The sequence below is a fragment of the Physcomitrium patens genome, chromosome 5 (assembly GCF_059467195.1).
Source record: "Physcomitrium patens ecotype Gransden chromosome 5, ASM5946719v1, whole genome shotgun sequence".
Taxonomy (NCBI): domain Eukaryota; kingdom Viridiplantae; phylum Streptophyta; class Bryopsida; order Funariales; family Funariaceae; genus Physcomitrium; species Physcomitrium patens.
The window spans coordinates 1,822,268-1,847,874 of record NC_143414.1 but is presented as its reverse complement, the minus strand read 5'-3'; the positions used below and the strand labels follow the sequence as shown (position 1 = coordinate 1,847,874).

Genomic DNA, 25,607 nt, shown 5'->3' with positions numbered 1-25,607 from the left:
CTTAAAGGCCCTGACCATAATTCATCGTTATGGTGGCACTAATGGGATGATCCTTTGCGTCAGGGACTCCTCAGTGGTACGAGGTCACGCCCACGGAAAGAATCGCAGTAAATGTGAGTTTTTTCCCTTTCTTGTTCGCAAAGATCGACAAGAATTTTCTTTACTGGATATCCACCCAAGCGCCTCCATGCTTCTCCTCTATTGCGCCAGTATGAAACGATTTGATTCGACGGGTTGGCGCTTTTCTCTTCGTTGCGTCCACTTGATAAGATTAAGGTGAGTTTGCGTTTCTCGAGTGGATGGGACTAATATCTGAAGTGGGTTTGAGAGGGAAAGAATTTGTGGTTTGGGTAAAGTGCAGCAGATGTTGAGCAGGCGGCGTGCGAAGCGGCCCAAGTTTCGCTGGCAGGGATGGAATGGTCAAGGGGTTGTGTCGATTTTAGTGATTGCGTGCCGGATTTTGATCCAGTCGTTTCCTCGTATTCCGAGTGGTTTGTCAGGATCTTGCGAGCTTTGATTGGGTGAGGTCATAAATGTACTGTATTGGGCACGTGCGAGAACTGTGGAGGAAGGCTCTTGATGGTAGTTTAGAGGCTTTTTTGATTCGGAAGGTCGGTGATTCCATTGCTGGGCTTTTCCTTTTCGATTCAGCTCCTGGGAGATGGCGTGTTCATTGTAGTCATGTGGTAAGTGCTGAGTTTCAAATTTAGCATGATTGGAAGGAAATAGGAAGACAAAAGAACGAATGATGATTGTGAATCGGATCTGAACTTGATTGCGTTCTGTTAGGTCTGTCAGCTCTTCCTTATTGACGCACGGGCTTGCCATGATGAGGCATCGTTTCATGGTTGTCGAACTCAGAGGTTTGACATCTTTGCTCTGTGGCGCGATGTTTGAGGTCTCTGGGACGATTGCCACGTGCAAAGTTTCCACAGTCCCTTCAGGCGAATTTGACAGTTTTTTAGGGCATTTGCAATTTGACTAACAGGACGAATTTGGAGATTACATGTAGAGTGGAGTGGTTCAGAGTACAGTGTTGACATTTCAGGTAGTCCTGCATGGGCTCGTGCGGACTCACCGAGAGGAGTTTTTGCAACGGAGGAGAATTCCTATGTTGAACTGACTGCGTGAATATTTTTTGAGCAAAGAACTAAGCTGAAAAGCCTGGCTGTACGACCTTCATCCTTGCAAGTCCTAGGTTCTCTTTTTAAAGTTCTCATACACAGAGTCTCGCAACAAAGCCACTTCTGGGTGTGAGGAAGTATTTCAGTCGTAAATCGCGTGGATGTGGATTGAGTCTTCCATTTTGCTGACTTAACAAGCGTAGATTATGATAAAGTTTTATTAGCATAATCATGAAGTTTCTTATGTCAGGAGTAGCAGGTGCTTCGCCCCAATCAGGCTACCAAGTACTCGCGTCGTTGTGTTCGTGATAAGATATTCGACTGAAATGGCGTGCATGATTTGTGCAGAGCAAGGTTCATGGTGCCCCAACGGTTTTATTTCGAGAGAATCCTGTGAAGTCTACTGCGAGGGTTAAACCCTGAGAGCAGTTCCAGTGCAAAAACAATCGCTCTTGTGTAGGAAGTTTGCTCAGCATCATGGGGGTAGGTAATGACTTGTCTAAGGATAATGGAAACTCAGTGAAGCCTTATGAGTCAATCCCTCGTCTTCCTCTGGGAAACGTGCATCATCGACCTCTTTCCTCTTCATGCAAGACTTTCTTCAACATTGTGATCATGGTAGTGGGAGCAGGGGTATTAGGGTTACCTCACGCTTTCATGCAGTCAGGATGGCTCCAAGGGTTGCTCATCTTGGAAGGAACATCCGCAACAATGTATTACTGCATGATGCTTCTGGTGTCGTGCCGACGACACCTCGAGAGAGAGGGAATCGTTGACAGCGTCAACACGTACAGTGAGCTTGGGCGTCACATCCTTGGAATGGCTGGACAAGTCTCAGTGGACGCCATGATCGTGGTCAGCCAGGTAGGGTTCTGTGTTGCATATCTCATTTTCATCGGTGAGAATCTGGCTTCAGTATATGCTAGAGCAAACTCTCTCTCTTCACCACTGCGAGGCTCGCGTGGAGACCCGAGCAGAACACTCGCAAGCGACTATGGCATGGATTTTATGGGATTGAATTGGAAGACTCAATCTGGGAAACTCATGGCAGACAGTGGTTGTGAAAGTATGCCTTTGCATGGGATTGATCTTCACATATCCCGTGATGATGCACCCAGTTTACGAAGTAGCTGAGCGCCGCCTGTCATTGCAGGGCCGCTCAAGCCAGTTTCTTCGAACCTTCATTGTGCTATGCACTGCGTGGATTGCAGTTTCGGTTCCACACTTCGGCAACTTCCTGTCACTGGTGGGAAGCAGCGTCTGCTGCGTGCTTTCATTTGTATTGCCGGGATGGATGCACCTGCGAGTTTTTGGAGATTCATTGTCGGTGATGCCACGGAGCCTCGACTGGTTCCTCATAATCAGTGGCATCGTATTTGGAATCTTCGACACTTTGTCTTCTCTCCACGACATCGGGTGGTGATCACTATTTATGAATGTTGCGGTCCAACTTGTTGTACTTTCTACTCCAATATACGGGGGATTGTATTCCTTGTTATGAGGGGGAGTTCAAAGCATGATCTTAGCTTCATTCTACCCCAGAGACGCTTTAGCATCAGATTCTGGAATTTGTCAACAATTTCGATTATCTTTGCAGCATTCATTTTGAGAAACGTCGCAGGTCTTCAGGGAACCTATTCACAATCTTCGCTTAAAGAAGTGAGGGATTTTTTGGTATCAATAAATAAGACGGTGAGCTTGCTGCTAAAATATGAACCCCTTTAGATGTATCATTCATTTCTTTGTCAGGTATTGGAGACCTTTCCTGCTACAAGTTTCACAGTAGGGCATATGTTTTCGATTTCTCACACACTCAATTGCGTCAGCTGCAAGGATGTATGAAGTGGCTTAATTTATTACTGATATCGCGGTGTAAAGTTTAGACGTATGTAAATCCTCTTGAGGTAGTCCAGTATTCTGGAGACTGATAACTTGTAGTAAATAAGTTGTTTTGTTGATAGTAATTGTTCTAGATGAATTTATGGTTCAATTTTTTTAAAAGTATATGTTATTAGGTTAAGAAGCTATATATTAAAATTTTAAGGATATTTGAATATTTACTTTGTGAAATATAAAGAAAATTATATACATGTATATATAAGCAGGGGTTTGAAGCTATTATTAGGATCTTGATGATATCTCAAGATCTGTAATAAATTTGCAGTTGAAATTTGTTACAATAATTGTTGAAAGTACATTACTATTTTATGTAAAATTTTGATTTGTTTTGATGGTCCGATCATGAGATATGAGTTGTTGACATTCAAGAAAATTTCATCTTTAGGATATATAAGGTTCCATTATATTTTAATCACATTTTTAGTGATCTTTGGTACTTAGGACTTATGTGCTGATATAATTGCTCTTATAGGAACAATTTTATATATAAACTTGGTATTTTTTTTTATCTTGAGACTTTGTTGGGAAATTAATGACAACTAGAAGTCTAACGCTTTTTTAAGACAAATTCTCTCTACCTTGATATGGTTTCATGGATATCAAAGTCAGTGTTAATCTATTCTTTGGTAATGTATTAATAGCCACTATGTAATTAGAGGTTAGTTGTTGTGGTCACATTAGTTATTATTTTGGAACTACTATGAATTATTCTTAAGAAGTCAATTGAAAGGGTAGAAGATATTATAGTAACAAAGTTTGGTGAGAAAATTATAGCATAGGAGATATAACTGGGCCATCTTAGATAGATGCTTAAGTGCAATACCTCTTAGATCAAATAACTACTCTACAAGGATAAATGAAAGTTTCTAAGGCAAGAGAGTTAGTATCTATAAGGCTAAAATTAAACAAGCTTCAAACATATTCTAGAACTTCAAGGCAAAAAGATATATACTAATAGTTCTTCAGTATATTATAATACATCTAATTATTTAAAGCAAGTACCATCCAAGGAATTATGTATGGAATTAGCTATTTAAAGGTACAAAAGCCACTTGGTAGCAACATCAAATTCAAAATTATAGAATCTAAGATAAATTTTATAATTGAAAGGAGTTTGAGACCAAACTTAGGTATCAATTTTGGCCCATGAATGTAAAAAAGTTAGCATGCAATTAATTGGTTAACTTTATATAATCCTAATTAATACAAGATTATATCTCTCAATTCAAGTTTGTATATTTTTAAATTAGTAATGTTATAGAAGCAAAGATGATAAATTGGTTTTTACAAGGGTTTAAACTTGTGATTTAGGAAGAGGTGGAATTAAAAGATCTGCAAACATTTGAAGAGGTAATTAGGATTGCAGAGAGGGTCAATGCTATAGATTTCAAAAATTATAAAACATGACCTATAAGACAAAATTCTATGCCATTATCCAATACTATGGTACAACAATCAATGCCAATGGAGATTGATGCCTTGCAAGGATCATTGATATTATAGAGATGACAAATATTGGTACAAAAAAAATTACATTGTTACTATCTCAAATTAGGCTATTAGATCATAGATTATTTGAAACATTAAAATTTAGGTATCAATAAATTAAGATGAATTCACAATCTCTAGGCTCACCAAAATGATAAAGAAGTACAAGTTGGAAATATGATTTCCTAATAAAAGCATCGAGGGCCAATATTGGAGATAGTTATTATCTCTCAAAGACAAATGGCATGACCTCTAAAAACTATCAGAAAGTTTGATTGGTGTGTCTAGTATGTCAATTAAGAAGACAATTATGTTGAGTGCTTATGGATTGTAATTCTACAAAAAATTACATCTCAATTGAGATTGTCGATTGACTTGGGATTAAAACCAAGGTGATCAAAAGAAAAAATATATATCTAGCTCATAATCAAGAGAATGTATTAAGTAAGACATGTGAAGAAACCTTGAAGTTAAATGATACCTATGCCTTGAGAGAGAAGTTCAAGGTAATAAAGCTCATATATGACGTTATCTTTGGTATGTTATGGCTAAAGATGAAAAATAAGTAAGTCGATTGGCTAGCAAGGATGACCACTTTCAAAGACAGTAGATGCAAGGTGATTCTTTGTATTTTTGCATTGAGTGAAGTAACAAAATAATCTGCAATTAAAAATTTACTTGTAAGAATAATTTTTATGACAAAAGAAATATAAAATAAGTAATTGGTGTATATAGTGGTTTCAAATCTTGTCTTAGTGGTAGAAAAGACAATTAAAGGAACAAAATAGGTAGAGTAATTCATACGTGAATATCATAATATTTTTTCAACTTATTTACCTAGTGGCATACCACTTGATGAAGGTAACTCTTTCAAATAGAATTATTTCTTAAAACCAAACCAACAAATTGACTAATTTATTGCCTAAAATCAAATGAACTTAAAGAGTTGTAAAAGATATTGATTTTGTAAATCATTTATCTAAGCAAAATCATTATATTCTTCTATATAATAAAAACTTTTTTTTGTTAATTATATATATCATCTACAACTTGATATTTTTGACTTTTCAAAAGTTAATAATCATATAACAAAAGATTTTATAAATCATTTATCTGAGCTACATATAACAATGAAGGTGCAACTAAATGAGGCTCAAGAACAGTAAAAAGATAATGCAGATGCTTATCACAAGGAACAACTTCATTTCTACATTAGTAATAAGGTATGATTACTTTGTTGTAATATTAAAACTATTTTCTCTTGTGACAAATTGGATTATTGTAGACTTAAATCATTTTTTATTTATAAATAAGTCAATCTAATTGCTTATCATTTATATCTATCAGAGTCTATAAAATCCATTCCATATTTTACATATCTCTTTTAGAGCCATATAAGACAATGAATATCCCGGTATTATACGGTGTGATTTACAATCTAGCAATACACAAAATATTTAGTTGTAGAGAATTTAGTTTTAACTTATTGGCTAAGCTCTAATAAGTAATCTATTCTATCTTTAACTTATGTACAAAGTCTTAGCTCCAATAAGTAATCTATTCTATCTTTAACTTATGTACAAAGTCTTAGCTCCAATAAATAATCTATTCTATCTTTAACTTATGTACAAAGGCTTAGCTCCCAAAACCTCTTCACTTTATATAAAATGTCCAAATTGTAGCAAAACTCCTCAAAACATATTTTTTCCATAAAAGATTTCTTCTTTTTAAACTTTAAAAATTCATATCTCTTGTTCCATCTTTTCAATTTCTTTCAAATTTTTAGATAGTGTAGCACTTACTCTTAAGCTTTACTACAAAAAAATGAACTATAAATTTACTACCAAACTTTTGGCATCTTAAAAATCCTAGTAGGTGCTTTAAACCCTAATCTACAAGCACCTAAGTACTATTTTCTTTATATCTTGAAAATCCAAAACTCAAATGCCACAAAATTTATGTATAAAATTTAACAACATGATTATATATATTTTTAGAAAATTTGAGCCATAATTTCATTAAATTGCTCAAGATATATGTCAAAATACAACCACTAATGAATTGGATCACTTACTACCCTTAGATTTGAAGCAATGACTTCAACTTCTAATATCTTTTTTTATCTAAATTTAGAATTTATCAAAAAATATATAAAAATTATAGCCAAAAAAGTTTTTTCTTCAATTCTAATCATTGATCTTTCATTTCTTTCCGTCTTCGTATGGTACATTCAAAAGAATGATAGTAGGTACAAAATCATTACCTTAATTTTGATTATTTATATTTCTTTCATATAAACTCAAAATTATATAAAATTTATACCAAAACCATAGCCAAAAACTTGAACTTATTGACCTTAGTCTCCAAAGTTTAAATGACTTTGAAAGATTTATCCTAATCCCTATTAAGGCCTTGAGCAACCTCCTCAAAGCTCATTGGATATGATTTTTGGCTAATAGGAATAGAGATTTTCATCATCCATCTCCATTCATATAATTAGATTTCTAACTACATTCTACAACCAATTAAAACTTACTAACATAAATCTTATCATGTTATTTAGTAAATTGTGTATCAAACATATAAATATAATGTTCATATATAGTAGCTAAACTACAATACAATATTGAGAAGAAGAAAAATACCATTGCCTTCTATAGAAGTAGATAATAATTAAAAATTTAAGGTAGAAGAAGTCTTAGATTCAAGGCAGTGCCATCATAGGTTAGAATAACTTATTCATTGATATAGATATAATATTATTAAATGAAAATAAAAGCCAACAAAAAATCTTACAAATGTAACAAAGAAGTTCAAAGCTTTTCATCAACGATATCCATCAAAAGATAAAAGATAGCAAACCTTTGCTATAAAAGAAACACAATTTAGGAAAGATTGCATTCTACCTTTTATCTTTGTTTGTAATTTTTGTATAATTGTGATATTAAGGAGATAGAAAATCAACAGCCAATGGATTCAACTCAAAAGCCATCAATTATTCACATATCGTATAAGACATTGTGATTATTACACTCTTTAATATGATGTAATAGAGATGAAGACCTTCAAGAATGACATGTTCTTCCTCAAATAGATAGCAAGATATAACATATTTGATATCACAATTTAAGAAAAGACTCTCAATATTTAGTAATTTTATTAGAGGTATGAACAACTCTTGATGGTATTATAAATTTTTTCTTTGAGAAAAGTTACAAAGGTTTCAACAATGATTAAATCATAAGATGGATCTTTTTGCTATTGTGTTAGAAACAAATTTGTACTCCAATTTGGATCTAAGGTTTTAAGTACTCACCAATTTTCTTATTCTTAACCAAAAAGAGAAATATGAGAGATTGTTTTAGCTATAAAAGATGAAAAAGATTATTTGATAAAGGTAATAGTTACAATTGAAATAGATTAAAGGCTTTTATTTGAAATATTTAATAATTTTATAAAAATAGATATTTTAATGTTGAAATGAATTGTTTATATCAAGTCATTAAATCCAGACTTTAGGTATGTTGTGGGGAAAGATAATCCAATAATAGATATATTATTTCGAGTAAAATATGATGGAAAATATGAGATGATTGAAGATATTAATGATGTGGGTACAAAATTTTATTTGGTTTCTCAATTGAACAAGGAAAATAAGTCATTTCATGAAAAAAATTATAAAAGAGAGTTATTAGATATTAGACATTATTTGAGCACATTAATTGAGCATGCTAATTGGTTGGTTGAAAAATTTAAATAGATCAAGAAAAAGGCATATAAGTTTATATTATAAGGAATATTTCTTTCAAAGAGGCCAAAATCAAATATTGGAATGCTACAATGAATAGTAGGTACCAAAGAAGATCAACAAAAACTACTCAAGGAATTTCATGATAGTCTATAGACAAGACATAGAAGAATTTTGGACTACTTTTGTTAAATTAAAGGAACAATATTGATTATAAAGAATTGGATGTACATGAGGCTTGTGAATTCTTTGAGAAGTAAAAAATTAAATTATCATTAATTTTTAACTTCCAATTACCTTTTGACCTTCAATTTTTAACCTTATGTTATTTCAATCTTTACTTAACTTTTAACTTTAAATTTACTTTTTTATCTTCAACCTTTGACTTTTATGTTATTCTATTTTTACTTAACTTTTAACTTTAACTTTACTTTTTATCTTCAACTTTTAATCTTTAGGTTATTTTATTTTATCCTTAATTTAAAACTTTTATTTTTTATTTCTAACTTTTAAATTTTTTATTCATTTTATTTTTTATCTTTTATATTAAAAATTTTAATTCCATATTAATACTGAATTTTAATATTTGAAGCTAATTATTAAAGAATTTCCAACTTTGAATGAAGCTTTGCTATCAAAACTTCATTCGTAAATAACTTCTTCGGTGTAACTCTAATTTGCATGGTTGATACCATTTTGGAAAGTCCTAGATTATTATAGTACCAATTCTTTTTATTTTTATACTAACTCATAAGTTTCAGAGTTTAAGCTTAATCGGATAAGTCTTACAAGGTATTTACTTAAATGAACTACAACTGCTAAAAAATAAATCATAAAAATATATAATTGACTTATTTTTTTGTTGGATAAATTGAGATTATTATATCATTGTATTTTTTTATTTATCTTATCTATGATTTTCATCTTTACATTAGTTAATATTGGATTTTAATCCAAGTTATAATTTAATTAAATTAAACTTAAGTCAGGGGAGAAAAAACCACTCACAATTATACCATATAAAAAAAAGGAACTAAGTCTCACTCTATTAAAATTGAATAAAAAGTAATTAAAGCTAATTCTTTACCAATTATAGAAGCTATGATCAAGAAAATTGAAGCTATCAAAAAAATGACTAGATAAAATAATCTAATTGATGCTAATAGCATTAAAACTTTTTTATGTAGAAATAAATATGATGATGATTTGTATAATGCTATGATTGAAGAAAAAAGAGGTAGAGCTATTCATGAAGAAGATATTGTTGAATTTAAAAATAAAAAGAAGTCTCTAAGAAATAAAGAAGCTTCTAAGGAGAAAAAATTAGAGAAAATACTTTCTTCTACTCATCTTGGTAGTGTACCATTACCAAATGAATCGTAGGAAAAAAACAAAGAGAAAGAGAAAGATGATACAAGTAAATCTAAAGGTAAGAATCTTATTTAGAAGCTTCAATTTGACATTGAGACATCTACAGATTTGAAGAGTATTTTAAAAGAAAATATCTTAGATGCCAAAATTGAATTCACTCTAAGAGAGGCTCTTGGCATAGCCAAAAAGGATTTCTATGAATTAATCATAAAGGCTACTTGAGGCCAAATTAGGAATTAGGATTACTTTTTTAAGGCCATTTGAACTTAAAAGATTAAAATCAAAGAATTTGGATTTTCGACTATGGTTTTTTTGTAAATTTTGTGTGATTTGGAGTTTTTATGAAAGAGATATAGACACTCAAAGTTAAAGTGTTGATTTTGTACCTACTATCACTCTTTTAGACATAATATGCATGTATAGAATGCTATGAAGGATCTGCAATTAGGATGAAGAGAGAACTTTTTTAACTATACTTTTTATATATTTTTTAATAAGTTATAATCTAAAATAAAGGAGTTATAGAAAGTTGAAGTTAGCACTTGCAATCTTAGAGCAATTAGTTACCCAATTTATTAATGGTTGTATTTTGAACTATATCTTGAGCAATTTGACAAGATTTTAGCTCAAAATTTCTAAAAATGTGTGTTATCATATTAATAAAGTTTATACACCACTTTTATAGTATTTGGAGTTTGTATTTTTGAGATATAAAAAAATAGTATTTGGATGCTTGTAAATTAGGATTTAGATTACCTATTAAGATTTCTAAGATACCAGATAATTTGTAGTAGATTTACAAATTATTTTTTTATAATAAAGCTTAAGAATAAATTCTAAATTATCTAGAAATTTGAAAAAAATTAAATTGTTGGATCAAGAAATATGAATTTCTAAAGTTCAAGAAAAAAAAATCTTTTTTAGGAGAAAAATATTTTGAAAAGGTTTTGCTACAATTTGGGAACTTTATACAAAGTAGATGTGTTTTAGGAGCCAAGACTTTATATATATGTTAAAGATGGAGATATAGAGCTATGGCAAAAATATGATTTAGAGATGGATTTTTTTAAGAGGATTATGGATTTGTTTTTGAACTTATTAGAAATCAAGCTTATCAACAAATGATTTAGTTATGTTTTGGTATAGCAAAGGATATTAGGGCATTTTTAGATGCTTTAAAAAGCCTTATATATAAAGCTTCTTAAATATAAAGAGATTTTATCAATAAAATATCTTTTAATATTATTATATTTTTTTGGATTTTATAATAAAAATACATTACTTATTGAAACTTGTCTAATAAGTTAAAATTAAACTCTCTAAAATTAGGTATCCAATACATTCTTAAATAGGAAATCATGCCATCCAACAATGTATAAAGATAAAACTACATCTATAAAGCTTCTAAAAGCTACTCTATAAGATATTATCAAATTTATTTATTTTTACCTATTTCTACTTATTCATATTATCTAAATGAATATCATCATATATATATATATATATATATATATATATATATATATGATAATTAAGTTGTATGCTGTTTATAGATTTATTTTTGTATAGATCTTTCCTTGATTTAATTAATTAAGAAGTTTTGATATCAAAAGTAGAAGGTACTTACTCTTGATGATGATCTATTTGAGTCTTTGATAATCCACATGCATCTAAAGTAATCCATCTTTATTATTCACAAATAAAATAAAAGATCCTACTAGAAATTTTGAATGTCATATGAAAGACTTAGTCAAAAAAAATTTAATGTATTACTTAAGTATAATCAATTTATTTTTTGATAAGCTATAGATTGGTTGAAAAGGCTCTTGAGATCCTTCTTTAAAATCAATTGAATAATTATAAGAACATTTCTTTGAAAGAATATTTATATTTTTCTTTTCAAAAACATCTTGATAAATTTTATGATGCTATTTGAAGTTTTTTTGCCATCAAAAAAAGTTATAATATAAATAGAAAAATATGGTCCTATTTTTTTAATATGAATAAAAGCTCTTGCACCTATTAATAATAATTTAGTTGTACAAGATTTATATTTTTTTAATTAAATAAAAAAATAAGAATATATTATGAAAAAAATCAAATTCATAAGAAATTAAATCTATTTAAAGATTATATTTTTTTAGTATCAAGGATATGAATTTTAAAGAACCAAAGAATCAATACATTTTTATATCACTTGAAAAGAATAGATAATTACTTAAAGATGGTATAATATTCAACTAAAATGGCTATTATCAAAGACAAAAAGATTAGAGTCTCTTGAAATAAGATTAAGAAAAAAAAATGCATTGATAATAGTGAAGAGACTTTACACTTTCCTCCATATATACTATCTAATTAAAAGCTACATGGTGATGTTCTATAAGACCTTTGATATATATCTAAATTACAAGAGAAGTTACAATACATATGCAATATATGGCTAACTTATTGGCCATGTTTCTTATCTATCAATCAACTAGAAATATGTCTCAAGTCAAATCCACATTGTGAGTGTAAATTTCACTCTTCAACCCTAATTACAAGATGGCCTCAATTAAGAGTTGTTTGTAATTGGTGGTATCAAGTGAAGTACGTAATTGGCAAAAAAACCAAAAAGAACAACCACAATACAAGTATAAGAAATGAAATCAAGTAATTATAACACTCAAAATTAAGTCACAATCTATTCATTGTGTTTTTATCTAATAAAAAATAAAATTACAAAATAAAAAATATATTTTTAGATAGATAATTTTATTATCTTTCCAATAACATAAGAAACATATAAATCCGAATTACTATGAGTAAGTTATGAAGATTTAAAGATAGGAAATAAATAATTAAAAAATGAAATGAAAATATTTTACCTCAAGGATAACTTGCTTATAGATCAAGGGTTCAAGCCTCACCAAGGCTCACATGTAGTGTGTAAGGGTTTCTAAAAGAGGCCACGATGCCTTAGTCTTATCCTACTAACTACCTTCAAGGTGCTACAACCCATATGGGACTTGTGCACCCCTCTTTCTATAAGGACTATACTAGCTAGTAGTCTTCCTATATTCTACTAGAAGGACCAACATTTTTACATTTTTGACCTCACCACAATGTTCAAAAACATCCAATTAGCTTAGGAATATTTTTGACCTCACCACAATGTGGCCTTCAAATCTTACTCTATTTCTTCATAAAGGCTTCTAAAGTAGTAAAACTCATTTTTACCAAGATCTTGAAAATTGCTCTAAACATTCCTAAAAAATACTACATCAATTCTAAATAAATTCTGAAAAATCTTATAATATTTCCGTAATACTAATATTCATTTAAGGCTATATTTTCTACTTTATTTGTTTTTGATAATAATAAATATCAATTTAAATCCACTATAAATCCTGTTTTTTATATCAATAACTAAAATGACATGAAATTCTTTCTCATGCTTCTTCTAACTACTAACATTTATAGTTTTTATAAGTAGTACATATAGATAGAAGACCAATATAAATATTGGTCTTAATAAATAATACTTAGTATTCAACAATGAATAAAAATACTAAAGCAATGAAGATAATTTCCTCCAAGACTTACTAAGACTCCATTTCTACTACTAACATTCTAATTTTCTATTTCTCTAAGGATTTCTACACTACTCACTATATATTGTGATTTAAAGCATTGTGAATGTATATTTTTATCCTAAAATAACAAGTAAGTCAATTCAATGACTCACACACATCTATGAAGCTTTTAAGAAGCTTAGATACAAGATATTATTAAATCTACCTACATTTATTTTCTACTTGATACTTCTTATATAGATAAATATAGATGTCCAAAATATCTAGCTATGATAAACTTAAAATAACTAAATTAAAAGACGATTTAATAACAATAAATATTATTATTATTATACTTATTAATTACTATATCTAAAATTATAGACTTATAGAAAACATCTTCAAAAGACAAAAAACTACCATCTACAACTTTTATAAGTATGGAATTAGTTTTTTTTGTTAAAGATAATTCTTCATTCTTTGTTTATAAAAGAAGTTGAGACTTTTAAATTTAAGAAGGAAAAGGCTTTGATTTTTTTTTTTAATATTAAATAAATATCTATTATAAAATACGGTGAAGGCTTTGAGGAGAAAATATAATATTTAATAGGTGTTGTATAAGATTCCAACTACATCATCTCTATTGTAGCTAGATAAACTTATTTTCTAATACAATGTCTTCTTTAGCAACCATGCTTCTTATTTTCTAATTGTATTGCTTTTTTGAATAACATTGAGTAGCAAATTCATTGAAAAAATTTATTGCTTAAGCTATTGTACATGATAAATTAAACAATAAATTATTCCAATGAATTTGCTTTTAGTATTGTTAATAATATGCAATTGATATTATCTTTTAATATATATTAAAATTAATTAATAAGATTTTTATCATTTCAATCCACGTTGCAAGTAAAGTTTTAGAATATAGAAGCATACATGATAGTTAGTTGTGATTCTTGCTGTTAAGATAGGAATTTTGTCTCTACTACCATTTTTTGATTATTTTTTTCTAAATGTGGCTATATCACTTTTAAGAATGAATTTAGATTACATAAGAGTTGTGAATCCTTTTCCATCAAAGATGCAAATCAAAAGAAAGGACTTCTAGGTAGAAGAGCAGTAATAAATCCAATATGGCTAAATCCATAAAGATATTAAAAAAGATGTAACATTAGATAGAATTTGACTTGTTGTAAATATCTTCAAAATTTTGATCTTATTCCATTAAAATTCTCTAGTATATTAATCTTTATATTCCTCATACTTGTAGTAGTAAGATTTTTTAAATTCAATTTTGAAGTTGATCTACTTGCTTCTTTCAATTGCACAATTTTTTAGTATAGACATTGAACTTCATTCTTGATTTCTTTTATAGGCATAGAAATAGTACTTCTATAATTGATGTTGATAATGCATAAAATTTCTACCTTAAGAGTATTGAGAAGCTCATGAAGATCTGTGATACTTATAAATTTATTCTTACTTACATAGTGTAGCATCAATAATATTTCCTTCTATTCTATAATAAACAACTTCAACAAATCTATAAGTCAAATTAAAAGAGGATTATTCATAACCTCTAATATCAAATAAAAATATTCACAACAATAGATAGTCCATTTTCTTTAAAGAAAGAATTAATATTAAAAAATAAAATATATTAATTTTAAAATAGAAGATTTGCAACCTTCAAAATATAATAAAAAAATGAAGTAATTTACTTACTTCTAAAAGAAAAATAATAATAATAAATCAACATTCTTGTTAAATTTTCAAGGACATGAATCATAAATAATCAAAAAATCAATATATTCTTTAGTCAGTAAAAAAAAAAAAAAAAAGTAAAAAAATCATTCAAAGATAGTATAATATTAAAACTAGAATGGCTATTGCCAAAGACAAGAATACTAGAGATCCTTAAAATAAGACTAAAAACAAGAAAGGCATTGACAAGAATGAAGAAGGCTTCATTCTTGCGTCCATATATATTATTTAACCAAAAACTATGTGGTGACATTCTACAAGACTTATGATATGTATTTAACTTACATGACACAAGTTTAACTTGTAAGACAAGTTTTTTACATGTGCATTACATGGCCAACTTATACCATAAGTCACCAACATGAACAGCACATAGCTACCTTGTTGGCTAAGTTTCTAACCTATCAATCATCTACAAATACATATAAAATCAAATCTACAACTATGAAGCTTTTAAAAAGTTTTTTCACAAGATATTATTATGAGTGTGAAAATATTCTTATACCTATATGAGTGAAAATTTCAAAAACTTACATATATTTATTTCTAAAATCATTGCGAATTTTTTATTTTGAAACCTTTATACTAAAATAAATATATAATTGAAACTCATTTTATATACATTATTATTGTTATTATATAAAAGTTACTTTGAAAATAAGATTAAAAAGAATTAAAGAGGTTACATATTGTGGTGTTTGTAATTTGCTAATATGCTAAAAATACTGAAATATACTTAAAAGTACTAACGTCCATGATGGTTTTTTAGGTGTTATTTATAGAAATGAAAAAGAAATCATCTGCACTACTAATACAATGCACACATTCTTCCTGTAAAGAATAGATATTGAAGGAGTGAGAGTGGTCAGACCAATTAACTCTTGTTGCAATAAAAATCTTCGATGCAATCTAAAGACAACCCACTTTGTTAATGGAGTGAGCTCAAGCTTCTAATGACCACAGACAGGTTTGGAGTTTTTAAGAGCTAGCATCACAAGGCCATGTAAGAAGGAGACATCCATTAAGAATATCATAATACAATAGGAATGGACTGAGATAAGGATTGGCTCAAGTGATAATGAAATCTCACAAAATTGTTCTGCAAGGTTATGAGCGCATTTACTATCACGCAGACTTTGCAACCTCTAATCAGAGGTTGACCTCGTTCACTAAGCTGGTTTAAGGGAAAAGCATATGTTGAGTGCAATTTACTAAACTCAGACTCCATGGAGCCTTTCACGGATCAGGGCCAAATATCTTCCTACCATCGTTGTGCATACAGGTGGCTGCCAAAAAATTCATGTACAGGTTTCCTACAGTAAGTTTCTACAGCTGGCTCTTAAACAATATTGTTTTCCACTGCGATATTTTGCAATGAACCTGAACCACTACTTTCAGGAGTCCGATCAAACCTTAGAGATTCGTCTGATGAACTAGAGGAGATATCAGTATTGAATCGATCCAAAGCATACAGAAGCAAATTCTTGATAAACCGCTTGTAGTGGCGACGATATGTTGGTAGTCTAGAAATTGCTGTAGCAATCCCTTGCAATCTGCAATCGGAACAACGAGTAAGAAACTTGAATGATGAACAACCATTAAAAGAGAAGTGAGGGCCACTATGACCAAACGAAATCCTGAATAGGAAATAACAAGTGCCATGTCAACTGATTCATCAAATGCAAATATATTCGACAACTGGAGAAAGTTGTTCCTCTCCAAAAGGGTTCTTACAGGTACCCGATCTCAGACATTTTGAACCCACAAAGTGGGTAACATACTTGACTAACTAAGACATAAGGCGAAAAGAGTGGAAGTAAGTACCGACGACTTAGTGCTTGCAGCTCGCCTCTCCTGATGTCATTTACAGGCTCGACTCCCCCATTATCCCAATCCAACATTCGTTGCGTGTCTCCTACCATTAACACCAGCTTTTCCAAGTAGTGCTCTTCAACCTCTGTCAGATTTGCAAGTCGTAGCTGTTCTTTCAAAGTCAATAATGGTTCAAAGAACCAGTCAAGCATACGCTCTTGAGGTCTGTTAGCCATTGTCAAATCTGTGCCATCACCTGCCAATTGAACAAGACTCCTCACATCAGAACTTATCATCAATTCGAAATTATTATGTCTTGTTGAACAATTGAAGACCAGCGTTCCAACTGGACATTGGCGTATGATACAATTACAACATACCTCGAGACAAAAAAACTGAATGATGTAATTCTGCCCTCATAACCACAACTGATGTCACATGAAAATGCAGCAACAATATGCGATTAACTTGGATCCGCTGCATGTGATAGACCATGCCTACGACACTACGAAGTTAGATAATTCATTATGTATATATAAATAGCAGACAAATGGAGCCACTTACTCAGAAGAATTCCAGCGCAGTTTGCCTTCGCAGACTCGAGAAGTGTATGAAGCGTACAGTAGGCAGGAAGTCCACATGCAACGACTTTCCACTTTGGACTCTTACCACCCCTGAGCCATCCATCAAGATCTGCAGTATTCAATACTCCAGCTTCCACAAGATACCTTCCCCTTAAGTTGATATTTCTGAACATATCGTCCCATATCTGCAAAGATTACGTTGATTAGTACTGCTGAAGTAGTTGCACGGACAAACAACGACATTACGACTCTGGACTCAATCACAGTATAACGGTAAGATGAACTATAAAAACTGGTACCTACGGGAATGACTCCACAATCAATAACTGCGATTTCCTCGCATGTCTTCTTCATTCAGTCATACACTCACACTAAATTCCCACACTGATTGATATGGCCATAGCTTGAAACCAACCTGAACGATTTTGACTTCTTGCAATTGATGCCGAAGGGAACGTGATGCCGTCAATTGTGGGACTGCAGTTGGGCGGAAGGTAGCATTGTCAGGTGACAAAGGTGATACATAAGAGCCAGGAGGCATTGCCTCAGATTTTGGGATCCCCTTCCGGTACCGAGGCCTGATTCAAACAGAAGAAGACAACCATTACACTTTGATGTACAACAGCAAGTGAACATCAAAAAAACCATATGTAATACAGGCTGAAAACATAGCACCTGCAATTCAATATTCACACGAGCATTATAAACTCTTGTGCGACCAGGACTTTGGAGAATTACCTTGGTAAGCAAGATCCTTCACTCAAGTTGAGCACATCATTTGTGTACTCGTCAAACATAGCCACTATCGATACAATGTAAGCCAGACCACATCGCAGCGAGTCCTCCTGAATTTACACCCAGTCAGCAAAACCGATTAAGGAGAAGTAAACAAGAGAAACGAAGTACAAAATTTACCATTTCCCACTAGCATTCAAGTTCACACTGCATGCATTAACAGGAATCAACTCACATTTAAATAAGGATTCTAAATCTAAAACTTAAGATCAATCACCTAAGTGTTCACCTGATAGACAACCACAGCCCCAAAGAGCCCCAAAACGGGACTCGAGACGATGGCCAACAAAACGGATACTACCACCACGGCAGGCCATAACAGAAGAGCCAACCCGGCAAATGGGACACATGCAGCTTCCAGGCAGGCACCATGACGTCCTATTACGTCGTGAAGCAGTCGGCCCCATCCCTTGAACAGCAAGAAGGGACTCTTGGCTAGCGCTACTAAGGTGATCAGAGGAGTGTCTGCTATCAATCCCAACACTGCTACAGCCAGACACGCTGGTAGTTCCAACAACCTGGCGGCACACAAGATCAGTTTCTGAGTCACATCGGCTACTTCATATCGTAACTCGGCAGCAGGTGGTAAAGAAATCTGCTATCAAAATCTGTTACAGTAAGGACATACAATGAATGAAAGTATTATGGAACACGTTGAACGCCCTGACTAATTGTCCTAAACCAATAGAATGTGATTAGCTTACTTGATATCCAAAGGCTTGCCATCTTTCGGCTCACTGGTGCGAAAATCATCAAGATAGTCACAATAAGAATGAAGGCAGAGGTCTGTGAAGTCTCGGACGACAGTGCAGGAACCGATCAACGTGCTCAAAGTTCCATCCTACACAGGAAGTAACATAGCATCAAGGTCGTTGCCCCAGATTCCCTTCAAATAATTATATTGATAATTAATGGCAGACTTCAACCAATTATGTACTGAATTCTGAATTGAATATGTCAAGAATGAAGAGACGTAAACCTCCAACTTAAGCTTACAATATAGTATGGGAAGACATGAGATATTGAAACAAACTAAGTTGCTACACTTGGTCGCTGACTTTAGACAAAAAAATTACAGAAAACTATAAGTACAGTAATTATACTTGCAAACTGATTGAACTGCCTAAAAAAAGGTGAACTATTCAAAGAGATAGCAATTTCTGCTATATGTTCTAGCCAGAATATAAAATTGTCGTCACGTCCTGCGAACGCCACTGGGGCCATGCTAAAAGGACTGTAAGGAAGATATTGAAAGGAAGATGACACATGAATACATGTCCTAGAAAAAGACGATTGTTATAAAAACAATTCAGAGGGAATAACTAAATCTTACCGCAAATGCATGATAAAACTTGGAGTCCCTATGCTCTCCAACGGCCTCAAAGGTTGCAGCTAAAGGAGTCCCGAAGCCATACCCTAATCCGACAAGTACACTTCCAACAGCCACCAGCACTGGCCAGAGTAATAAAGGAACTGGCAGAACGAAAAGAGAGAGGACTTTCAAAACCAAACCAAGCTTTTTGGACCTGCCACAAGGAAGCACCATGTAAGCCACCAGGCTTTGTACAGCTCAGTTCACTTCATTCATCAGATAATGATTGTGTAGCGATTCCTCGTCGCAAATGCTAAATTTGATTTGAAATTCCAAGAAGCAAGGCACTGCAAATCTACTCCGTAATCCAGATTAGAATATGATGAACACCAACCTTACAATCGTGTTGTATGTCATGTAAACATGAACCGGCCACAAGAAAATAGTTACTGATGAGTGCCCCACAAATATCACGATGGCTGCGGCAATTCCCACAAATATTCCTTCACATTCGAGAGCAACAGCTCATTAATGTCAGTGTCTTCCGGTAAAGAGCTCTGGAAAAAAAATGCGCAAACATTCCAAAACAGCATTGTCGACATATTGTTCCGTAACAGAAAGTGAACGGCGGCATATATATATGTAAATAATTTCAAAATATAAAAAAAATCATACATACAAATACATGATTTTTTTTTCAAATGAACTCTGCGCTATAAGCATAGAATTCGGAGACAGATTTCGCTGTGTAAATACAACATGTCAACGAATTAAAAACAACCACCTTCTTATCCAAAAAAAGAACAAAATAATTCTCTAAAATCTACTACGTCACGAACAAGCTGCCCACTACCTTTGATAAGGCCGATGAAGATGAGAACCACGCACAGTAAAACATAGGCCAAAGACCTGCCAATCGTGGTCAAACACTCTTGCCACCAACTAGATAGAGTCGCCATACTGCCCAGAAGATACCTTTCGACAGATCCAAAACGTCACTAACACAGAAAGCCTTTCGTCTTCTGCGGTACAAAGATGACCCAGGTCTAGCCCTTGGCAACACTAAATCAAGGTGCACACCTGGTTGTGATGCCGAATTACTTGACGTAACACGACGCACAAGTTCAAACTTCTGCTGAAAAGAACACCTCGGAATAAATAGTACGCATAGCTCTTTTCAGCTAGGTTAGATATCCCTAGAAGTCCACAATTCCATCCTATCAGTACCTAGTGTTAAAGAACGCCTATTACCTAAGGAAAAACCAGCATGGTATCCCACTCCTTGTAGTTTCCACAACTTCCTCGAAATCAACAGCAGTAAGGAAAACGCATGAGCCTTAAAAGAGTTGCCTGAAGACCTATGCGCAGTCCTCAGATGTTGGTCGAACAGTGAGGAACAAGAAGCCTTTCGCTTGAGCAATATCTCATGGAGATGTCCAAGTTCCTTCAAATTCTTGGCGCTACAGCTGTTCACCACTTTAGCACCGTAAAAATATTCTGAACACTGGAATCTTCAATCCAGGACGTAAGATTGCTCCCAAAAAATTCATTACTATAACCAGCTTCACAAACCACTAGCCATCATCTACCTTGAAATCGGCATCTTGCACTAATCGCAGATGTCTGTAACTATCCAAGTCGACACCTTCCAATGCTGTAACGTCGCCCTCAGATTCCACTATATATATCTCAGTGATTCCCCTCGGTACTTATGTTTTTTCTATAAAGGAATGTCGACCTCAGAGGTTCAACATTATTTCTCGAACCGAAAATGGAAGATAGAGAATTGCATTAACTACACAGCTCAAAGTCTTCAAACCATCCATCTCGGCAACGAGCATCGTGGAAATGGTTGAACACTTCGGTTCGTTTTTTACAAGCAAACCAAACTGCTGTATCCAATCTATCGCATGCGTCCTGTACCCCCTTCGCGATTTACTGCAGCCCGCTTCCGCATGGGATTACTGAATCTACCCTTGGAACCACCCAAAATGATGTAAGGTTATTTAATTTATAGCACAAGCAGTCGACTGCTGTCAATTAAAAATGTATAGGCCGCCTCATTTCCTCTTCGAGAACTCCTTCACTCTTCAACAGGTCAGGTTCGCTTTAGAGTGAGATAAACTTCGTCAAGAGCAGCAGGAACGCCGCCTCCCCGCTCCAAAATCAAAAGGATCAGTAAAGTCAAGAACTGATTCCGCATTCAACTCCAGTCTTGCGAATTCCTCACTCTTAACGATTCTCAAACAGCAAAATCTGGTGCCTGCAACCCCTACTTCCAAACTAAAGTACCCCCCATGACAACAAAAACAAAAACCAGACGAGCCAAACCAAGACCGCCCGTCCCTCACTTACTCCCTCTCACACACACACACGCAAATAAGTATGAAAAGACAAAACGTCGCTGACCCAGTTGTTGCCACTGCGAAACAAGGAGTTCCTCGGAGCAAACTTTAACAGGTTGCTTCAAAAGCACTGCTAGATCCAACCGGAAATGCACTCCTACAACTCAAACTACGACAATTCACGACTTCTCTGACTCTGGAACTCCCCCTTCCCTTCCCTTCCCTCCACCGTTGCACCACACCCAGAAACTCCGGTCCTAAGTCGTGAAAGAAATTCACCAAAAAAGAAAAAAGAAAAAAGAAAAAACACTGATCTCCACGCCGGATTCGAAGCTCTCACGACACCCGAGGTTTCCTTCACTTCCCTGCACACAGTACCGCCGTCGTCGAGTTCCGAGTACCAGTCTCTCTCTCTCTCTCTCTCTCTCTCTCTCTCTCTGAGTGCGTGCAATCAATGCACCGGATCTCCTCCCGCCACCATGCGTCGTTGCTATAGTCTATCGGAGTCTCCGCCAACTATCGCCCTCATGGACGAAGCATCTAGCACAGCAGCAGCAGAAGCAGGAGTTTCAACGTGGCGCTTCACGCCTTGTCCGTTTGTCTATTTCTGGGTGCAAGAGTCTTTTACCTCCGCAGCCGTTTCTTTCCGGTCCTGCGGCGAAGATCGTCGCATCGTCTCTGCCAGGGGGATGAAGGGACCCCCGGCGCAGGAAGTGGCGATCGACGGGGTCGTTGGTGAAACACCGGCTCGCTGCATGCGCTTTATTACTACTACCCCCACTTCTCTCTCTCGCTCTCACGATCGAGCAATTCCTCCGCTTCGTTGCTTCGGCTTCAAGGCATCGCCCCAGGTGCTCACTTCCATACTATATCCCCACGACGTTGCTCCCTCGTTGCTTCTTCTCCACTTCTCCTTCACTAATTTCTTAATTCCGACATGCGCACTCTCGTCGCCATCCGCCCTTCGCCATAACATCCCCCCTCCCCCCATCTCTCTCCGTTGACATGTCACGAAGGCGGGTTTCAAATTTTCAAGGCGGTGTCCAGATACTCTTTTTTCTTTTTCTTTTTTCCCCCTTTCTCAGTGCTAGGAAATTGGGGGGGAAGGAGTTGGGTAATCACCCACCCACCCACACACACACACAAAAAAAATAAAAATAAAAAGGGCGAGAGACAAAAAGACAAAAAAGAAGCACACTACAACTCGGGGTAGAAATGCCGCAGGCTGTGCGTGAGTACTGCCATGGAAACCGCATCCACCTGGGGATTCAAATTCCAGCACCCCCTTTGCCTTGGTTCCCCCGCCCAAGAGGCCATCCCCCCAGACTGAGATCTCTGGACGAGAGAAAGGTGTTTTTTTTTTTTTTTTTTTTCTTTTTTGTGTGTGTGTGTGTGTGTGTGTGTGAAAGGGAGTGTGTGGAAATGGTCCCCTACCAAGCATTGCATTGAGTGAAAATAAAAAAAGGTACGGGGGGATGAATGAATGGGGGGTGAATGGATGCATAGAGATGATGTTGTTGTGCGGAATGTTCTTTTTCTGAAGCCCCGAAGCCCATTGGGGTGTGTGGATTGACTGACTGGGCTATTGAAGTCATGGCCTCCATGTCAACACCCCTCCCCCACCTTTTTGCTTCCTAATATTAATTAATGTTCTTTGAATTTTAGTAAAACCTTGAAACTAAGGGCTGAAGAGAGGTTTGTTTTTAGTGTTTTCTTTTTACGGATGTGTGAATATACATATATATAAATATATATACTAAGAGTTGATGTGTTGATATTCTTGTGAAATATCTTGTACTTTTTTCATTGCAATTTTTTTTTGTAAATGTGTCTTGTCTTGTGTTGAATCTTAGAGGGTCATTGAATTTGAGGGACAAGGTGAGATGTCACAACTTCTATGTCCTTTGATTAGTTGAAATTGAGAAGTCTCATTAGTTAGGCTTTTATACTTAGAAAAATTAGTTCAAAACCTTATAAAAGAAAAAGATGAGATAGAATGTATTATTCTTTAACATAAAATAACATGGAATAACATGGAATAACATCTTTTTGTTATATTTGTATACTTTCCATTTCTATTCCTTCCAAAACCATGTTTTTAAATTTTAATAATGTTGAAAAAAATTGCAATATTATGATGTAAACAAAAGTAGACTATATATTGAATTGGAAAAGTATTACCCATGTTCATTATGTCACATAATTTTAGATGTGAAGATCAAAGCATTAAAACTTTGAAATCATTACATATATATATATATATATATATATATATTAAAATGTTGGATTTTCTTTTTTGTTAAGAAATGTTGGATTCTTAGCTAGAAGGTTGTTAAATAATAATAATAATAAAATTACATATCTATCTGATTGTGTTTAGTATTAGTTTTAAATTCTTTTGATACTATTTAAATGTTATGAGTTGCATGAGATAGATAAGTTTCTAACAATTTTATTACTTTAATCTATAAAACATTTAGTTGCATATACAAATTGTAGGTGCTTATTTCTAAAATATATCACATTATATTACATTCTATAAAATTGTCAATGTATGAGTCACTTGATGTAAGTTTATTTTATCTTTAAGAATGGATAGTCATTAATGATTGTCTTTGTGAGGTTAGAAAAAATAAAACAAAAATAAGAACTAATAGTATATAATCAAAATAAATAACAGTTTTGCAAATATTGAATGAGCAGATTTTATTTGAAGGTTATCCTATCAATTAACCCTAAATGTCATTTTTAAAAATGATAAAGAATAAGGAATGATCCAAATTTGAAAACCTTTTTTTATTGGAAATGATTCAGCACTTGTGTTAACAAAATGTTATAGTATATGAATCACATTAAATTTTCAAAGACATGCGTTTTCATATCTGTTGTTATAGTTGTTATTACTATTATTAATGTGGGTTCTTCCTTGAGTGAATCAGCAATCTTGCTTCATGCTATTGGGTGTCGAAATCATTTACTATAATGAGAAAGAATTAACACTGTTTAAGTTGCAGTCTCATTCTAGGGCTTGGATAAGCACTGACTCATGAAATACACATGTGCTACGTAGAATCTTCATCCCCCCCCCCCCTCCATTCCTCCGTATTTTATCTATAGTGGGATAGACAGATGGAAGAGTATTATATATAATAGGTAGAATTTTTTTATACAAGCCCAACTTTCTGAATAAAATACTTTTTATTTTTTATTTTTCTATTGAGTGTTATTCATTTGATTTCCCCAACGTTTTTCTTTCCGTGAGACTTAGATTTCAGGTGACATGCTCATTTCTAAAAGTCACAAAACCGACTACCATACCACGAATCTACTTAAATTCATCATAATTCACAACCAATCATTGATGTTGTAGCTCCTTCACCACTACACAAATTCCAATATTTAGGGTAGGATTAAGAACTAATATCATCTAATTCCATCATGTGCCAAAAAAAAAGAACTCTACCCACGTTTCAGATTGGCATTATAAACACTTCCTGTCATCAGAAAATTTCAAAATTTTTGTGTTTTATAAATAATAATAATGAAAAATATTATATTAACGTGTTAATTTATATAGATTTTATATATTTCTTCCTTTTCTTTCGTAAAAATGATAATATCCAACGATTTGGAGTTCCAATTGGAATAGAACTTTTTTCCTATATTTAAGAGTTCCACGCCAAATTGATTCGCCACCTTGAAATACGCCAAATCTATTAAAGCGTGAGGAAGGAGTACTATAGCTTATCCCCACAAATATATGTTCCCGATTCTTGGGCACTAGAGCCCCCTGCCCCCACTTTTA

General features: G+C 33.3%; 1 protein-coding gene and 1 pseudogene across 2 annotated transcripts; one reads left to right on the top strand and one right to left on the bottom strand.

Annotated features, from left to right (window-relative positions):
* The first annotated feature begins 703 nt into the window (after window positions 1-703).
* On the top strand, window positions 704-3,180 carry LOC112282092 (amino acid transporter AVT3C-like; annotated as a pseudogene). The gene is made up of 2 exons (XR_016502821.1): window positions 704-1,170; window positions 1,473-3,180. The product of XR_016502821.1 is annotated as an amino acid transporter AVT3C-like (transcript).
* A 12,812-nt stretch (window positions 3,181-15,992) lies between these two features.
* On the bottom strand, window positions 15,993-22,630 carry LOC112282569 (putative membrane protein At3g27390). Its single transcript, XM_024520318.3, has 10 exons — window positions 20,311-22,630; window positions 19,852-19,960; window positions 19,479-19,671; window positions 18,850-18,986; window positions 18,375-18,663; window positions 18,089-18,195; window positions 17,766-17,928; window positions 17,331-17,535; window positions 16,779-17,022; window positions 15,993-16,507 (listed from the first exon to the last, which is right to left on the bottom strand). The coding sequence occupies exons 1-10, from the start codon at window positions 20,414-20,416 to the stop codon at window positions 16,294-16,296; spliced, it is 1,767 nt and encodes a 588-aa protein (XP_024376086.1). The 5' UTR covers window positions 20,417-22,630; the 3' UTR covers window positions 15,993-16,293.
* Window positions 22,631-25,607: the final 2,977 nt, after the last annotated feature.

Bases quoted from the DNA above. Each gene is read 5' to 3' on its own strand.
- LOC112282569 (XM_024520318.3), bottom strand. From the start codon at position 20,416: ATGGCGACTCTATCTAGTTGGTGGCAAGAGTGTTTGACCACGATTGGC. The intron at 19,961-20,310 runs GTAGTGGGCAGC...TCGAATGTGAAG, and splicing joins CTTCATCGGCCTTATCAAAG to GAATATTTGTGGGAATTGCC. The intron at 18,987-19,478 runs GTAAGATTTAGT...CTTCCTGTGTAG, and splicing joins AGTTTTATCATGCATTTGCG to GATGGAACTTTGAGCACGTT.